This window comes from Pristiophorus japonicus, chromosome 14 (genome assembly GCF_044704955.1).
Source record: "Pristiophorus japonicus isolate sPriJap1 chromosome 14, sPriJap1.hap1, whole genome shotgun sequence".
Lineage (NCBI taxonomy): Eukaryota > Metazoa > Chordata > Chondrichthyes > Pristiophoridae > Pristiophorus > Pristiophorus japonicus.
In genome coordinates, this window is record NC_091990.1 from 30,170,280 (window position 1) to 30,190,469 (window position 20,190).

At 41.9% G+C, this 20,190-nt stretch overlaps 1 protein-coding gene across 1 annotated transcript in view; it reads right to left on the reverse strand.

Annotated features, from left to right (window-relative positions):
* Positions 1-3,648, reverse strand: part of maco1b (macoilin 1b) — a 91,137-nt gene extending 87,489 nt beyond the window's left edge. The window contains 1 exon segment of the mRNA XM_070899081.1: positions 3,389-3,648. Coding sequence (XP_070755182.1) covers positions 3,389-3,468 — 80 coding nt within the window. The 5' untranslated portion in view covers positions 3,469-3,648.
* Positions 3,649-20,190: the final 16,542 nt, after the last annotated feature.

The window sequence follows — 20,190 nt, forward strand, 5'->3', positions numbered from 1 at the left end:
TTTTTATGACAGCTTGCACTACAGGCAGGAAAAAGACACCTCACGAGCACATCTGTCCAGACACGTTTCTATGGACCGACCAAACAGGAGTTAACTATTCTATTTTGCAGGTCGAGTAAACCAAAAAAGCAACCTATAGGCCAGGCATTCCTCTATAAAATTTACAGTATATTAATAAATAGTATGCACAAAATTACAGATCAGAAGCCTAACTGATGTAAATTTGTTCCAGCATGAAGTCAACAAGTTAAAAGTTTCAACATATATGTTTACACAGAAGTTGAAAAGGGCTATCACCCAAATTTCAATATAGAGTGCAATGATACGAACTCTGCTATTACAGGAGGAAAATGAAAAATGACTGGCATTGAAATGCAGAATGTAAATTGAATGGAATAAATTATTTTCTTTTCTCCATGTACTGTACACACTTTCACAAATCGACAACAACGACGCAGTAAAATTACCTGAACTGTCTCCTGACGTGGGGGTCCCAGATATGTCTCTCAATGTCATGGCATGCCAGTGACTGACTACAATCTTTAAATACCTCAAATAAGAACCACAACTATTGCAATTAAAAATGACAAACTAGCACCTTCGTACTTGACATGTTGCGGATATGGTTAGCAGCTGAATTTGCAATTCAAAGCACACCTTACAGTTTCAATTTTTAAAACTTATCCAAATTTGCATTGCGTTATTGTGGACAATAACACCATGGTGCAATCACTGTACAACAATATAGATTTCAAATAGTTAGTTAACCACCTTGCCGTCAGTGAAATACAAAAAGCTTTCAGTATGTTTGTGTTTTGTCAGATATAAAATTAGATTCAAGTTTCCTTTTGGCTAACTCCAACTTTAAGCTTTATTAAAATATTTACTTTACTGCAAATTTCTCCATTTGTAAATCAATCTTATGTAAACATTATTCATTCCAAACAAATCCAAGCAGTATATGTTACTACCATCATAGAAGTATTTTGGTCAAACCTACTAAAAGGTGTTAGTGCCAGTGAACAAAATCATCAGGGTCCCAATGCTTTCACGCACTGACTTTAGCATCATAGGTGGTGTGCTAAATAGGGCCTACTGGTAGCAATGTCAGATGTCATCAGACTCCCAGCACCCAATGGCTTGAAATCCAAACTGTAGATTGCAGTGTAAAAATGGTCTTCTATAGTTCAGATACAGGAAGGTGCAACTGAAAAGCTGGTTCATTTTTGTTGATACTAGTTTGAGAACATTTTTGTTCCAATTTGTAGAATGCTAATAACATACATGGGAAAAATATGCAAACTGTCAACTTCCAGCTTTAACCACTTTGGATCTAACTGAATTATAAGTCATCAAACTTCAGCCTTCTTTATTGAGACTCACATTGTGTTATTTCAAACACTGAAATGAAACACTAAAGGATGCATGAACTGTAACTTTCTCCTTCCCACATTGCTGCAGTTTCTAATTGCTTCTGAATAAAACTTGCTTCTCATTAATAAAATGTGAATTGTAACATTACTTCCAATTGGGATCAAAGTTTACTTCTTAGATGATATCAAACCATCAGTACCATTCGCCTACACTTGCAACAACTGTACACTAATCACCAATCAGCTGTTCAAAGAATTCATTAGCATCCACGTGTGTAGTGTAAATATTTAAGAACAGCAAAAAAAAATACAATTAAAAAAAGGTATCAGTTGAAGATATTGTCTGTTGACAACAATCTCTCAACTCTTACCTCAAGAATGCAGGTCAGAGTTTCAAGGACACAAGGCATCAGCCTCACTTTGGCAACCTCACCCGAGTCAGAAGGCTGCAGGTTCAAGCCCCACTCCAGAGACTGGAGTACATAATCTAGGTTGACACTCCAGTGCAGTTCTGAGGGAGTGCTCCACCATCAGAAGTGCCATCTTTCTGATGAGATGTTAAAACTGAGGTGTCTGCCCTGTCAAGTCTACATAAAAGATCCTGTGTCATTATGTGAGGAACAGGGGCGTACTCCTGGTGTTCAGGCCAACAAAAATCCCTCAACCAATGCCACTAAAAAAACACATTATCTAGTCATTAACGTCATTGCTGCCTGATGGGATCGTGCTGTGTACAAATTGGCTGCCATGTTTCCCTACATTTCAAGTGACTTTTTTTTCCCCCCAAAATTATTTTAGAAAATTATTTAAATTCAATAGTACAGACTTGGAGCATTGTAGTTGTGTCAGGTGCAAATATGTTTGATTATAAATTATTTCAATATATAAAAAGCTTAAGAATCAGGTTTTCTCATTCTTAGCACTGCTGGGTAACTTCAATTTTACAATACATTTAAAATAATATCCCAGTCAAAGTAATAAATACTATGTGACAGTTCAAAAAACTCATTGCTAATTATAATAAGATTAGCAAAATATAATGTGGGGGGGGGGGGGGCAGGGGAAAGACAGGAGAAAAGGACAGAGAGAGAGAGAGAGAGGAAAAAATAAATGCTTTTCCATTTTCCATTTTCCAAAAATGAAGACAGATCTGAAGAAATGAAAACAAAATACCTTTACATAGACAAGAGATTAAAATCCCAGAATGTTATGGTATTGGACAACACTGACAACTATAACCAATGGCACGGGTCTTCCCTGTACAAAACATCAATTATGTGTAAAACTATATTAAAGATAATCTAACTTGGCCCTGGAGAAAGTGACTGTGTAAGTAAAACTGGAGGAGAAAGAGTAGGCAGAGGGAGGGAAGAAAATTGGTTCTTGGAAATCATATTAAACCGTGTCCACTAGAAGAAGAAAAACAACAGGATCAGCATAGCCTTTCTAGATACAACTTTTAAAAATGGGGTAATACAGAATATAATTTTTACGAAATTGAGCACGATAATTTCCAGCGCCAATATAAAAACTTCGAAAATATTCTTCAATCCTGTTCAGCAGTGTGTGTTTAGAACTTTACCTGAAGCCCTGGCAGTGTCAGTCAGTCAGAGACATAATGACAGCTCTCACTGGAGTGTCTCACAGAGCAGCAGCAGCCTTCACTGCACCTCACTCTGCTTTTTGATGACAATGTCATTAGGAACAGCACCAAAACAGTAACACACGAAACAAACACGGGTTTTTAAATCCTCACATTAGTATATCTATTGGGGGGAGGGGGGAGCAGGTTTTCCAGAACATCCCACCAAAAAAAAAATGCTGCTTCTAATCTTCCCCTCTCTCTCTCTCTCTCACGCGAGTCCCAGGCTTCTCCGCGGCCTAGTCCAACCAGTTCCAGAAGAAACACACCCAGCGAGCGCCTCAAACGCTTCCCCTCAGGCCGAACCATTTGATTTTTTTTTTAAACGTTTCGCGATGTTGAAGGTTTGCATTTTGAGGTTTTGTTTTTTTACCTGCCGTATATCCCCTCGGTGATTCTGTTCCGTTTTAACGGCCTCCTGATCTTGCTGCAATCAGCATTGCGCCTCTTCATTGTCCTTCGCTGCCTTTCCCTTCTTCAAAACACTTTCCTTCTCTTTTTATATTTTTTTACATAAAAAAATGGAAAAAAATTAATTAATTTGGAATATTTTTAAATTCGGAAAATGTGGATTTTTTTTTTCCTCTCCTCCTCCCTCCCTCCGTTTTCTTCTCCTTTTTTTTCAAACAAAGAATTAAATCAAATGAAACCAACCCCTTTCGGTCCAAACCAATATTTTTTCTCTCTCTGTGTCTCTGGTCTCCAGGCTAGCGGAGGGAGGGGCGGGACTTGGGGGGGCGCTTGTCTGCCCCCGATCACTGTGATTAACACCGCCGGCTGGCCAATAAGCGGCAGAGCTCTGTGATTGCCACGCCCGGCCACCAGTGGACGCTTAGAGACTCCCGCACCGGCCGCCTGTCAATCACCCTAGATGACCCAATAGACGGACGTAAAGGTCGGGCGCTTTGAGACGTCAAGTAGGGGGCGGGGGGGGGGGGAGAGAGAGACCGAGAAGTCAGCGCAGGCGCACTGAAGGCCCAGGGGGAACCAGACAAGCTTGGTGGGCGATGATTGGCACCACTTCTGAGCAATCGCCGCCTGCGTTTGGATTTCGAGCGCTGTCAATCAAATGCGTGGAACCAATAGGCCGCGGCTGGGGAGGTGGGGCTGGGGCGATTTGCAGGTTAGGTTGAGGTGCATTGCATAGGTGGGGGTGGGAGGATGTGCATGGGCTTCCACGTATGCAGGTTGTGTGTTAAATCATAGGCCAGGGTTGTGGGCTAAAGGACAATGTTGTATTCAGCAAAATTACATTGAATTCGTCCCTACATAAGAATATTCAGTCGTGTGATCATTTGCTATACAGAATTTACAACGTTGAACTATCACACCAGAATCTGATCCAGAACATAAGAAATAGGAGCTGGAGTAGGCCATTTGACCCCTCGAGTCTGCTCCACCATTCAATAAGATCACAGCTGATCCGATCATGAACTCGGGTCCACTTTCCTGCCTGCTCCCCATAACCCTTTATTCCCTTATCGCTCAAAAATCTGTCTTTATATTCAATGACCCAGCCTCCACAGCCCTCAGCGAAGAAATTTCCTGGCATATGTTGAACAAATACACAAGTTAGAACCTTTGTCAAAAAGTATTCTGCAAACTATTATTGTTTACCAAACGCTTGGATGTCTTTACACAATTTATGTTAAAGCATCTGATAGTGTTTTTTTAAAATGTGGTCACACATGACATAATTGTAGCACTTCCACATTTCCAAACCATCACCTATGTTTTTTAATGTAACAATGCTCCTGGGTATTTTTGAAGTGTGGAGTGCAGAGTTCTTCCTTTATTGAGCTGATGCTACATCTTTGTTTATTGGGGATGGGTTGGAAACTGGGAGCACTCAACAGGCTATGTTTGGACGGGTTCTGCGGGTGCTGCTTCTGGATTGCTTCGTGCTTTCTGGGTTGCGATTATTTGGGTAACAGAGGACAGTGCTTTGCCACTGTGGCTCCATGTGTCTATTTTGTATGCACTATGTCGGAGGAAATGAGTAAAGAGTGACCAGAGTCTGCACTAAGCAAGAGTGTTGAAGAGAGAACAGAGCAGCTGAGTCAGCATCAGAGGACAAGGAGCAGTGGAATTGTCAGCAGGCATATGCATTTGGTCTGCCGTGTTTGCACATGTTTGTGTGTTCTTCACTTTGGACCAGAAAAATGTTGGGATGAAATTTGACCAAGCCCTGGGGGTATAGTGGTGTGGAAAGATGTGGGGTCAAGGATTTTGACTTGGATTGGAAAGGGGCAGGGGAAGTTAGAAAGTTTTTAGTGAATGACAGAATTTTGTTTGTATTAATTATGTAATAAACTGGATGAGAAAATATAATGTTGGCTGAAAAAAGGTTAGCGTTTATTTTCAAATGATCTGATTGGTGCAAGGTATCACCTGGTTAGCATGGACTAATATTAGGATCTGATTGATGCACATGACAGTGTCAGCTGTGGCTCCGAATCAGAAGGTTGTGGGTTCAAAGTCTCACTCCAGAGACTTGAACACAAAAATCTACGCTGACACTCCAGTGCAGTGCTGAGGGAGTGCTGTAAGAAAAGGGATAACCATCCGTGGCTAACTAAGGAAATAAGGAAGGGTATCAAATTGAAAACAAAGGGCATACAATGTGGCCAAGACTAGTGGGAGGCCAGAGGATTGGGAAAATTTTAAAAGCCAGCAGAGAACGACTAAAAAAAATGATTAAGAGAGGGAAGATAGATTATGAAAGTAAACTAGCACGAAATATAAAAACAGATAGTAAGAGTTTCTACAGGTACATAAAAAGGAAAAGAATGGCTAAAGTAAATGTTGGTCCCCTGAAGGATGAGACTGGGGAATTAATAATGGAGAACGGGGAAATAGCAGAGACGTTGAACAAATATTTTGTATCGGTCTTCACGATAGAAGACACTCATCATCATAGGCAATCCCTCGGAATCGAGGAAAACTTGCTTCCACTCCTAAAGTGAGTCCTTTGGTGGCTAAACAGACACTGAAAACACCCCAATAGTGGATAATCAAGGGGAGGAAATTAACACAATCACTATCATTAATGAAGTAGTACTATGTTAAATAATGGGACTAAAGGCGGACAAGTCCTTGGACCTGATGTCGTACATCCTAGGGTCCTAAGAGAAGTAGCTGCCTTGGTTGTAATCTACCAAAATTCCCTGGATTCTGGGGCGGTCCCAGCAGATTGGAAAACCGCAAATGTAACGCCCCTATTTAAAAAAGGAGGCAGACAAAAAGCAGAAAACTATAGACCAGTTAGCCTAACATCTGTCGTTGGGAAAATGCTGGAGTCCATTATTAAGGAAACAGTAGTGGGACATTTGGAAAAGCATGATTCAATCAAGCAGAGTCAGCATGGTTTTATGAAAGGGAAATCATATTTGACAAATTTGCTGGAGTTCTTTGAGGATGTAACAAGCAAGGTGGATAAGGGGGAACCAGTGGATGTGGTGTATTTGGATTTCCAGAAGGCATTCAATAAGGTGCCATATAAGAGGTTACTGCACAAGATAAAAGCTCACTGGGTTGGGTGTAATATATTAGCATGGATAGAGGATTGGCTGACTAATAGAAAGGAGGTTGATTCCGGAGATGAGGGGGTTGACTTATGAGGATAGATTGAGTAGGTTGGGCCTATACACATTGGAGTTCAGAAGAATGCGAGGTGATCTTATTGAAACTTATAAGATAATGAGGGGGCTCGACAAGGTGGATGCAGAGAGGATATTTCCATTCATAGGTGACATAGAATAAGGGCCGCCCATTTAAAACTGAGATGAGGAGAAATTTCTTCTCTGAGGGTTGTAAATTTATGTAATTCTCTGCCCCAGAGTGCTGTGGAGGCTGGGTCATTGAATATATTTAAGACAGAGAAAGACATATTTTTGAGTGATAAAGGGGTAAAAGTTCATGGGGAGCAGGTAGGGTAGTGGAGCTGAGTCCATGATCAGATCAGCCACGATCTTATTGAATGGCAGAGCAAGCTCGAGGTGCCATATGCCCTACTCCTGCTCCTATTTCTTATGTTCTCATGTTCTTACACTCTTGGAAGTGCCGTATTTCGGATGAGACGTTAAACCGATATCTGCTCTCTCAGTTGGACGTAAAAGATCCCATGCCACTAATTCAAAGAAGAACAAGGGAGTTGTACCCGGTGTCCTGGCCAATATTTATCCTTCAATCCACATAACAAAAACAGATTATCTGGTCATTATCACATTGCTGTCTGTGGGAGCTTGCTATATGCAAATTGGCTGCCGCATTTCCCACATTACAAGAGTGACTACACTTTTTTTTTAAGTACTTCATTGGCTGTAAAGCACTTTGGGACATACGGTGGTTGTGAAAGGCGCTATATAAATGCTAGTCTTTTTTTCATGGACCAAGCAGCAATGTTAGATCCTCATTTAATCCGACAATACGCCAGATGCACAGGCGCAAGATAGAAAGATGGGCAGACTGACTGACACCATTACTTAATTTGTTGGTATATTTTGTATCAAATAGAATAGATGTAAAAAGATTTTTTTTAAACTTCGGGGAACCTAAATTAACCCTGAATCCCCAGGAAATTCAGGTAGCTTTCACCTTTAGCTCTTAGCTGAGTCTTCACTCACATAAAATTGCCCTCTGGTTGGAAAGTTTCTAATTATGACAAAAAATAATGCAGAACTGTTAAGTTGTTGTTCCTCCCCAGTCATAATGACACTGGGACTAATGCTTCCGTCACTAGTGTGCATGGGATGCTTTTTCACTGGGTGCTAAGTGAGAGGAAATGAGACGAAGACCCAAGATGTTGGAGCTCTGTCTTCTTTATGTAGGCCGAGGATTTCCAGAACTTTTTCTAGGAAGGGTGCAGGCCTCAAAGCTATGTCCCCAAGTTGCTCTCTGATTGTAGAGTGGCTGGAAATCACCCTGCTGTTGTGTTTAGGGACTCAGACTAGGGATCTACTAGAGTCCTCTTGTTGCTGTCATGGGCAGCAGCCACAAGGCCCCAACTATGGCAGGTGCTGCCACTCTAGAAGGCCTCACTAGCCTGTAGCAGCATCCAATATTTATGCTCCACCCCCTAGCATGTGGCCTGGCCATGGAACGGGCCTGTGCCACCTGTGTGGCTGGGTCATGGGAAATGACTCGGCCCACCAAATTTCAGATAGAGGCTTGGACAGGTGGGGGTCCAGGAAAATTCATCCCAGTGTTTCATCAAAGGCAAAATAAAATGAACAGAAATTTCACCGTTTGTATTTCATTTTTACTTGCATAAAATCATTATTAATTTGTGGGGATTTTGCCTTTTGTAACCATCACCGGTGAGTTCTATATAACAATCCAATGTCGTCTTAAATTATGCTGGGCAAATATTAATGTACAAATATTTAACACATTTTTACAACGTTCCTCTGACTGCTGTTTTAGTTTAAGCAGGTGTATATCTCTATTAAATTATTGGATAGAGGAACTTAATATGTTTGCATTAAGATAATATTTGCATGGCATAAGTTTAACATTTACCGGTTTAACTCATGCTCCTAAAACTCTAAATTACTGCTAGTTCCTGTCAAATGGTCCCAGGCAATTTCTGATGCAGATTACTGTCACCCAGAGCATACTACCTGACCAGTAGAACTGTGCCTAGGGCTGTCTTTACTAAAAGAACTTGGAAACTATACTTAATAAAATAATGCAGTATCTTATTAGTCTATATTATGTACAATAACAAAAAGATAATGCATTTGTCCAATTTATGATATTACCAGAATTGCTCAACTGAATTACAGCACATTAACTATATATTCACTAGTTGATCGGCTATGGCGTTCTCCATGGGGAAGCCAAGTCCAATAATTCAGGTCAAACAGGTTAGACAGTGGTGGGTTAACTGAATCTACAAAGTGGTGGGTGATCAGGAGAGGGAGGAGGAAAGAGATAGTAGTGGGAGGAGGAGGAGGTGATCGATGGAAGGCAAGCGGTGAGGGTATGGTTGGGAGAGAAGCAAAGGATAGGCAAGGTAAAGAAGTGAGTGGTGTGGGGGAGGGGGATTGGAGCAGTGTGAAAAGGAGGAAAGGGATGGGGCAGGAGGAGGAGGTGGCGGATAGGAGGTAATGGAGACCAATAGCTAGAATGCATGGCACTGGATCTGGGCCCATTTTCTCACATTTGGGCAGGGAGAGGTGGGGGTGGGGGCGGTGGTAACAGGGATGGGAAAGGAAGAAAAGGGGAGGTGGTTGCAGCCATCTCTGCTCATTTGAGGGGTAGTATGATGGAGGTAGTGCTGGAGGCTTCTGGTCAGTAGAGGTTAATGGCTGCTTTCTCTGTTTATTGGCAAGAGGGGAGCACACTGTCTGGTCAGTCTGTATGGGGAATGGTGCCCAGACTTTTCCCTGGAGTAGGGAGGGGCTGGTCAGACTATCTATCAGGTGGTTTGGAAAATGGTGTCTGATGCCTGCTCAGCGGAAGGGTGCGGTGAGATGTGATAACCGATCTTGGTAAGTGATTTGTCTCAGTATCTGTTCAATTGGTTGGGTCTACCAAATCCAAATGCTGATCATTAGGGCTCAGGTGGGAAAGTTCCTGATTTCTACTCATTGCGGGGAGAGGGGTTTGGTTCATCTAAAAGTTTGGTATTTAGTGCTCTGGACAACAGTACCTAATTTCTGCTCAGTGGGGAGGTTGGGGCTTGGATCTAGCAGTAATGTGTGGCCTACTATGTGCCAGAAGAAGAAGAAGTTGTTTGGATTTTAAAGAAGTCTGCTATTTTTTACTCTTTCTACTTGAAGGTCTGGTGGCCGGAGTTTATCCAATGCGATTATGGGAGTGTTGGGTTGTCCATTACTTGCATCATTGCAGATTGGCCTATCTTTGCTCAATATGATAAAGACGTTGGCAAACTTGGGCATCGGGTGAAGAGCTGCTGATTTAAGCAGGGTGAGGGGTGTTTGCATTAACACGTACAGATTTTACTGCAAATCTTATCAGCCAGTTTTGACTAATGTACCGCTATCCATGTGCCTGCAACTTTCCTGACAAGATTTTGCAGCCGTTTAGTTAACTGCTTATCTATGCATTTGTATTCAGTAAACATTCACTGACCTTTCAACAGCAGTATCGGAATTTATAAAACTGCTTTATTTAATAGGTTCCACTCACTTGCACTTATCCAAGGCCCAGTACTGTGATGTTTTTTGCTTCTGCGCAACTGAAGTGATATCGCGTTGCCCCATTAAACTCAACTAGTCATGTAGCGTTCCACTCACAGAGCCACCTATAGGCACAGTACCTTTTCAATCTTGAGACCACTTAGTGTTTTAATATACAATAAATTATTATTTGTATGATTGTTTGTAATGTTTGGTGATATAATCATCATGATGAATTATCACTTAACCTTCCAAATTCGTTATGATTGGTGACAATATCCAGAAAATAAAAAGTAAGTATTTCATGGCCAATAATCCTTCAAATGTGGAAGCTTTTCACAACTCAACATTCATGTGCAGAAATATCAGAGGAAATAAAAATTATATTTCCCCTGGTACAACATCACCATGACAAAAATACATCATCAAGCAATTTCTTCTGAGTTTCCCAGGCTTTAAAAATATGAATTACATTTATATACTTTTTAGATCTAAATACATTTATATTTTTATGGCTGTAGGCTGCACGCCTCTATAGGTTGCATATAATTATTAGTTTCATTTCTAGTATGAAAAGCAGATAGGACTCACAGAACGAAAGAAAGACTTGCATTTATATAGCGCCTTTCACAACCGCCAGACGTCCCAAAGTGCTTTACAGCCAATTAAGTACTTTTTGAAGTGTAGTCATTGTTGTAATGTAGGAAACACAGCAGCCAATTTGCGCTCAGCAAACTCCCACAAACAGCAATGTGATAATGACCAGAGGATCTGTCTTTTTAATGTTGGTTGAGGGATAAATGTTGGCCAAAACACCAGGGATAACTCCCCTGCTCCTCTTCAAAATAGTGTCCACCTGAGAGAGCAGACGGGGCCTCGGTTTAATGTCTCATCTCAAAGACGGCACCATCAACAGTGCAGCACTCCCTCAGTGCTGCACTGGAGTGTCAGCTTAGATTTTTGTGCTTACAACCTTCTGACTCAGAGGCGAGGGTGCTTCCAACTGAGCCACGACTGACACCACAAATAATGCCAGAAATAAAGGTAATGATGTGGAAACAAAAATAATTTATGTGGCACATAGATGGCAAGAAATAGGATACGTCTTTACCCAGCATAAAGATGGTGACTTAGCATATGAGGAGACAGTGCATTTTCCCAGCATTAAGATGGTGAGGGGAACAGAAACACTGGGAGTTGGATTTGTAGCCAGGAGTAGAATACCAGATCTCAGGTAATGAGTGGCAAAGAGCAACTGGAATCTGGGGCCGCGCGACAGAGAGGTTTATTGTACGTTTAAGCTGGTTGTGGTGGATGATGATGGGCTCAGCATGGGGCAGGCTGCAAATCAGGCAGGACCACTTCACCGAGCAGGAGGGGAAAGCAGATAAAGAAAGAACTTGCATTTAAACAGCACTTTCATCACATCCTCAGGTCATCTCAAAGTGGTTTACAGCGGATTACCTTCGCAGCGTGGTGACAGTTGTTACGCCAATGTGTACTCAGAAAGTTTTCACAAACACCTAATGAATATTTAATCTGGTTGTGACGGTGTTGGTAGATGTAGATATGTTGGACGCTGGGAGAACTCCCTGCTTATTTTGAATAGTGCCATGGAATCTTTTATATCTACCTGAACAGGCAAATGTGGCCTTGGTTCAACAGCATTTCATCTAAAAGATGGTACCACTAACAATGTGTCAGTACTGTACGGAAGCGTCAGTCTCGATTATAGGGGAAATTTTAACCCTACCTGCCTGCCGCAAAACGGGCGGGCAGCAATATTCCCCCCATATGTTTTGGGCGGGGTGGGGGGAGGGGTGGGTGTGCAGCCCCTTTAAGAGGATGTGTGGCCCATGCACAGTTTTGCGCAAATTTAACATTGAAAAAGTCTGTCTCGGGCTGCACGGGACTGGCAGAGAGCTGCGTGGCTGCACAGCCTAAAGGGAACGTTGCCGGGCAGCCAGTTAAAATCAGCCGGGAGTCTAACTCACTGACGTCCTGATCTCTTCCCAAGGGTTTCAAATTTAACTTGCTCTTCTGAGCAGTTGGGGGGGGACACCCGCTGGAAACCGTCGGGGTCCTTCTTGAAATCTGCAGATCAGGCTCTGAGGACCCCATCGGGATCTGACTGCTACTGTAACCAGAGGCCTGTGCGGGGAAGTCATTGCGGCTTTCTCACCGGGCCAACCTAGTAGCAAGAGGAGCTGGGGGCCAGAAGAGGCTCGAAAAAGGTAAGCAGTTTGACTTTTATTGACTTTCCTTGTGGGGTACAGGAGGAGCAGGAATGCTCATAAGGGCCCCGCAAAGAAATGTTACGCCTCCCCTGCCCCCGGGATTCCCCACTCCTTCTCGGATCACAAGGTCCCTCCTGAATCCCCTCGCGGTCGACTTACCTGAGTGCCGGGGCCCATTGCTTCGGACTCCAGCAGCTGCCTCTCGCTGCCCAAAGTCCCGCTCCCGCCGGCCGGCCAGCCGCGACCTCCAGCTGGTTGCGGGCAGGAGACATACCGAGGTTATGCAGATAAAGCCCGGGAACCAAAATCTCCCGGGCCTCACGCTGCCGAGGTCGGGTCAATTAGCCGCCTGCCTCGAGAAACGCCCACCCGGAGTTAAAATCAAGGCGTGTGTTCAAGGCAGTAGAGAGGGGCTTGAACCCACAACCTTCTGAATGCAGCCAAGCTGACACTTGGCGCCAAGAGGAAACCCCAGAAAAACTGAGATGAATGTGAGCAGTGAAGTGTGCAGAAAGGCTACAAACGAGTAATGGCCAGAGCAGCTAGTGCAATAAAAGCATAACCTGCCGCCTAGAGATATAAAATACAGCAATACTTCTCAATAAAACACCCCCCAGCTCCAAATACATGATCCTACATGCTCTGCAACCTCAGCATGTTGGAATCAAGACTCATTTTATTGCTTCTATTCTAGTTCAACAGTGACTACACACCAAAAGTACTTCATTGGCTGTAACGTGCTTTGAGATGTCAGGTGGTTGTGAAGGGCGCTATATAAATCCAAGTCTTTCTTCTTTCCCTCCCTAACACCAAAAATCCATGAAACTTTACGTTTGGTATCCCAATATATGCACAGCAAGCTTCCCCAAACACTGAATGAACGGATAATCTGTTTTTGATGGTGCTGGTTGATTGGACACAGGGGCAACTCCCTGCTCTTTTTTTTGAATAGTGCCATGGAATTTGTTATATCCTCCTGAACTACAGGCTTGTAACATCCAACGTGAACTGTTACTTTTTGATTTATTCTATTCTTTAAACTCGGCGCTGCCCAGCACGAAGGTCCTTGGCCTTTCGCCTTAGTTCCTCAATTTAAATAAAGCATTGCAAGTCTTTCAGAGAGGATATGTCATGGCCAGTTGTGAAATGGAATAAATAGTTCTACACACGAGGTTAACCAGATACACTTGTCCTCAGTTGTGGAGGTATTTATCAAATCTCACAGGCATACTATACATACATATTATTTTTTCATACTTGGGAAGTAATAATTAAAATAGCTTATAACTGATGAAATATCTATTCTATACTTAGTGTCTATCCTTGGTATTATCAATTAAAATATATGCAATCAATGTTCGCTTTAAGCTTCGCAGCCACACAGCGCTCTGCAGCTCCCCCACAGCCGGTTCACCAGCTTTTAAACAGGAAAATCCGTGCGTGCGCGACATTTTGAATGGACCATGCAGCCTCTTAAAGGGGCCCCGCGCCCCCCCAAAATTAAAGGGAACATTGTACACAATACTTACATTTTGTTATTAATAACATGGGTTTTGAATGGATTTATAATAATTACATGACAAAATATGGAGGAACAAAGTAATTTTCTATGTGTAGCATTTAATGTATAATAATGATACATTTCTCCTGATGGGGCTTCAGGAATAAAGACACCACGCAGTAAGGTACAGACCTCTATAGACCAGGAAAGGCTCAGATCCATCCATGGTTTGCGCTGAGTAAGCTCACTTCATCTGGCTGTCAGACGGTCTGCTACAATTGACCTTGGTATCTTGGGGTAGGGACGGCTTAAAATCGGCCAGGCTTTTTGTTCTTGATCACCAGTCAGTGACTCCTGCCTGCTAGAAAGTGCATGTTTGTGGGTGTCAGGTGATGACAGTTGAATACTGAACTTGGCTGGGTGGCCTTCAAGGTTGAGTAGCTCACTAACGCTGCCACGCAGGAAGAACTATCAGTTGGGCAAGGTATCGGCAAGATGATGGCATCTGTAGAGCTGCAAACCAAGCATGTTACAATCTTCAGGAAGTGGGATATGAAATTGGGTGGGATGTATAATTATTTGTTTATTAACACCTCTATATAATATATTTAAAGTTTTGTATATGTGCACACAGCCTTTAAGCGTCACACTTACCTCCTGTAACACTTTCCTGTCGTGTCTGTTTTTGGCATGAATTTCTAGCGTGATCATACTTGCCTAATCATTTTACTTGCTCTGGATTGAGTGCTCCAAACTTGGCCTCCAAGGCAGGTGGCACTGTTGCTTACTTCTGCAAGCTCTTTGCTGCATTTCCAATGATAGGTGGTGCTATGGCGCAACTGTCCACAATGCCGTCTGTTTTGGAGCAGCTAACACTCAATCCTATGGCCCGATGCTCACTGCCTTCTCCTGGTTGCCACATTTCATGGCTCCTGTGTCCCATGCAAACAAGGGTGCTTGTTGTTTACTCCAGCTGATATTGCCATTGCACTGTGACCTACCCCTAGCCTCAAGTCGCAAAGCACCCACCAGCAATACCAAAAGCCGCGCTTCTTAAATGTGTTTTCAAAATAATAAAGAAAAGAAAAGAAAAAAAGGCTTGCATTTATACAGCGCCTCTCACGACCACTGGACATCTCAAAGCGCTTTACAGCCGATGAAGTACTTTAGGAGTGTAGTCACTGTTGTATTGTTGGAAAAGCACTGACAACGCACTGAAACATGGTTACTGGCAACAGCTGGTAAGGTGGCTTTTAGAAATGCATCTTTGAGCCTTGGGAGTAGAGGCTCAAGGTAAGGAATTGAGACCCAGTTGCGGTGGGGCATACAGTAGTGATGCAAGGGAAACGACACACAGCTGGGATTGCAAGTCAAGTGTTGGTGGGGAGTGGAGATAGCAGCAGTATCTATGTTGAATAATATAGGTTTCCCAAAGTCACTGATTGGCAAATTATTTTAAGAAGTCCCCCTCCAATGCAACTGAATCTCCTTCACCACTGACACACCCAGACCCCCGCCCCCTGCTACATCTGGCCCTCGCTTATCACACATGTACCTTTTCCGCCTGTCATTTTGTGCTCTTCCAATCACTCCACACCAATCCCTTATGCTTTTTACCCCATAGCTAAGCTTGCCCCCGAAAAACCCTTATCACCACGCCTTTGTCAGTGGCACCCTGCAATCCTCCACCCAGAACGTTCATATCTAGCAACCCCTTCTTTCCAATGCTCCCACACACCAAGTCCGTTATCCCACCACTGCCAAACCCAGCACTCTCCTCCCAGTGTTGCCATACCTCCGGACCACAACAAAGCACCTCAAAGTGCTACCAAACCCTAGCATCCTTCTTGCACCCCTATCGGAGCCTGGTATCCCCTTTCTTGTGCTTTCAAATATCCCAACTGCTTCTCCCTCTACACTTACATCCCACAATCCCCTCCTGGTTCTCTCAAATCCTCCCACCCGCCCCACTGTCATCGCACTCCATAAGTCCAACTCGGAAACCCCAGGACAATTCTCCCATTTTGCTCTGCAGCTTAGTTTTTTTTTTAATGAACTACATTGTTAAACAAACATTTAATGGTAATCAAAGGCAATAATTTACAGATGCTATCAAATGTATAAATTATCTTAGCATTGGAACCTGAAAATATCAAACGAAAGTTCTACAATACTCTTTATAAAAAATTGCAATTTGACACATTTAATCATGAAGGCACTAATAATGTATTGTACTTTGCAAAGCATAAAACAATATCTCAATCTATTTGCTGTGAGCAATGCTACAGAAGATTCACTAATGACTGATAAAATATGAACAATTGATAATATGTTGATAAATGATTCATAAATATAATGACTTAATGAAAGCTTTTCTCTGAAAAAGTCCTATGCCAACGTTCTCTCTGTTGAAAGTTAATAGCTAGCTCAGAGTAGCAGCAGAGCCGAAATATTTATATTAAAATTATTTTTTTATTACTTTGTATATTAGACAACTGTGATTGATATTTTTGCTATCCAGAAATGTGATGCTAACTGGAATTAAGATATAAGTTATGTCTCACTGTAGTCAGTTATCATTTTACTGGCCAACAGATGACACACTCCAGATACTATTTCAAAGAACATCCACATAATAAATAGAACATTTTATCTTTCTCAGTGTGCTGCCAAGATTTTCTCAATTACATTCGTTTTTTGCAAACCCATTTCACAGATTTCTATAGGAATAATTGATGACTTATCAGCAATTTAATAGAATCTGCAAAAACATTGATATAAAGCTGATCTGGGATCCTAAAAAACCTCGCCACATTTCTGTAACTGTAATTGGGATAAGGATAGATCCAACTTGATGGGAAACTTGCAAACAAATACTCTCATTCTGGACTGTTAATGTGGTGATACATACATTTTAGCACAAGTTTTGATCATCGCACCTGTCTATATGTAAATTCCTGTGTCATGCTTCAAATATGTGTTAAAAAAGCAATCATTTGCAATGTACAGAAAAACTTCCCCATCAACAGGAAATATCACATTGACATAGAAGTCAGAATTTCTGTCGCCTGCAATCGTATTTAAAAAAAGGAGAAAGCCATCCTTGTTTGTGATCTTTGGCCTAAAATTTACAATAATCTTTAAATCTGCAACCTTCCCTCACCAATGGGTAATTTAACTTTGATTGACTTCTCCATAATGCAGCATCTGCACTATGTGGCGGATGTAATTACCGAGTTACATAGGTCTTTCCATTATAAATGTGGACATAGCAAATATAATAATAATTTGCATTGAAATAACACGTTTAAGTTGGAAAAGGTCACAAGATGCTTCTCAGAGGCATAATCAGACAAAGGCATGAAATATGTGCAGATTTTTTTATATATTATTGATTTTATGAAGGATATAGCTCACCCTACATCTTATAACAGATGTTATGGATGCAGACTAAAGTGTCAATCATTGACCAAGCATCTGAAATTTACAAGCACTTGCAACTGCATTCTGATTGCCCTTATGAGTTTATAAGTAGCTATAGTTATCTGGACTGATGAGGATAAGTATCACAACCACAATCCATAATCCATATCCAAGTGTGAGTAATGCTAGTATCTTTAAATTTAAAAAAATCATGATCGTGCAGTTCAGTTAGAAACTAACTTTTATAATTACTCTAATGAAATTACCTTAATGTCAATACTTGTTGCAACTGCATTTAGATTCACTGTAAGGGCCGGATTTTCGGCTGGTTTGAGATCGGGTTTTCGCCGCAATTTGATCTTTTGCAGCGAAAACCCGGTCGCAAAGCCCGGGCGGGATCCTCGGGTAACTGTTTGCTCCGGCGCTTCCAAGTACCAGCAGGGAGAGGCGCGCCGACATGTAACGACTCGGATTGCGTTACCGTCGTACTTACAGCTCTCTCCCAACCTGTACACGCGCCCAGAATAGCGACAGGTTAAACCTGTAGGTACTGCCCTGCCAGCAGCGGTAAGTATGGAAACTTGCAAAAAAGTTCAGTGAAAGTTTTTATTTAAAAATTATTTTTCAGCGATTTGCTAGCTCAGGCTTTTGTGAATGTCTTTGGAATGGTTTTTTGCAATTTATTTTCCCCCTCCCAAGGCCTCTCCTGCAGCGCTCCTGGCCCCAGACTAAATTTGGCGAAACTCGCATTTTTGTGCCGTGAATCCTCGTGCAACGTCCCCCCTTATCCAGACATAAAACCCTAAAGTTCGGCCTAAAAATGGTAGCGCAGCAAAAACGGTAAGTTTCTCATATCGCTACTGTTTTCGCAGAAAAACCCCGAAAGCCGAAGATCCGGCCCAAATAAGTTGTTTCTGTCTGAAACAAACCTCAATTAAAAAAAAGTCAGTGAAATAAAAAAAAGTGGAGAAGATATATTTTCCTGCTTTCAAACTCGTTCTTTTGTCCAGTGAATACTACAGTTTCAATGTATGGTGACACTTAAAAGAGTACGGCACCAACCTTTAATAATTAAATAATATAAATGAAGTGTTCTTGGCTGACTGTAATTCTCTTCCATTCCGCATAGCAGCACATTTTTGACAACATAGGCATTGAGATACATACTGTGTGCTCATTATACATGTTATGGGCACTGGCGCTTTGTGTGCTCGTGATATGTACTCCTTTAATACATCTATTGCTAACATTACTATTGTATAAGCCAGGTTAGAGACAAAACGATCTTGACAAGTGCCTCCTCATGTAAAATGCTGTTGATTGAGATGATAGTCAAGCTGTAGCATGAAGACCAGTTACAGGGGGGAATTGACATGGTTGTGCTGTGGAAAGAGAACCATCGTTTATGATCTACAGATGTCCAATAAATATTACTGATGGATGCAACATTGAGAAATAGATTTAATAAACAGATGGTGTATGACCCGCGTAAGGAATTAAAGATGTGGAGTGTCATACCATCATTTACTGCAGCGCTAGTTCAGATAAAGATTCTATTAAAGATTTGTGAGGAAAGGAGCTGTGCATGGAAGCAAAATACATTGGGAATGAGAAGTTAAATAGAGCAAAACTGAGGGAAACTATCTTGTCTTGTTTTGGATCAAGGTGGTTTTGTTGTAGGGTTGACAGTGCAGTTACTTCAAGTTTACATAAAATAATGTAGTACATAATACAATATGTTGTTACTTGTTGTAGTGGTTATGTGTTGCCTGAAGAAAGTGTTAAGATATTTTTTACAAGAGAAAAAAGAATAATTGGTAAAGTTGGACCTTCAAGAAAGCCCTCAACCCTGTTGAAGTCTGGTACTGAATTTGAATTGTTTTCTAAGAGCAGGTAGATTTCTCTCTGTGTGTTCTTGCCATTCCATGAGGTATTCTTTCTGCCTGATTAGTACGATGTTGGTGCTCAGCTATTACACAGTGGTACTGCTTTGTGAGGTATTTGTGGAAACAATCTCTTCCACAGCATCAACTTGGCTCAGTTGGTGGCACCCTCAAATGTGTGTCAGAAGGTTATGGGTTCAAACCCCATTCCAGGATTTAAACACAAAATATGGGCTGATGCTCCAGTGGAATGTTGCATGGTTAAGGGGTGATTAATCATGTGCATGGTTGCTGGATGGGGCAAGTTTCTTTCTTACCCTTCAATTTATATATTTGTATGTATGGACAGAGGTGCCTTTCTTTGGGTATGATATTAAACTGAGTCCATGTCTGCCTGCTTCAATGATACGGGTGGATGTTAGAAACACAGAAACATAGAAACATAGAAAATAGGTGCAGGAGTAGGCCATTCGGCCCTTCGAGCCTGCACCACCATTCAATATGATCATGGCTGATCAGTTTTGCAACCTCAGTACCCCATTCCTGCTTTCTCTCCATACCCCTTGATCCCTTTAGCTATAAGGGTCACATCTAACTCCCTTTTAAATATATCTAACAAACTGGCCTCAACAACTTTCTGTGGTAGAGAATTCCACAGGTTCCAAATTCTCTGAGTGAAGAAGTTTCTCCTCATCTCGGTCATAAATGGCTTACCCCTTATCCTTAGACTGTGACCCCTGGTTCTCGAGATTCCATGACACTATTCAAAGAAGGAGTTCTCCTGCTGCCCTGCCCAATTTTTCTTTCTCAATCAACACCAAAGAACTAAATGAACAGATCATTCCAGTCAATGTTTTTTGCACTTCAAAGCAACTTGTTGTATGTGAAGCAATTTGAGACATATCTGAGAGAAATGATAAGCTCCTATATAAATGCAAATTTTTCTTTTATTTCTGCTGGTGGACATGGTTTCTGGCAGTACCAGT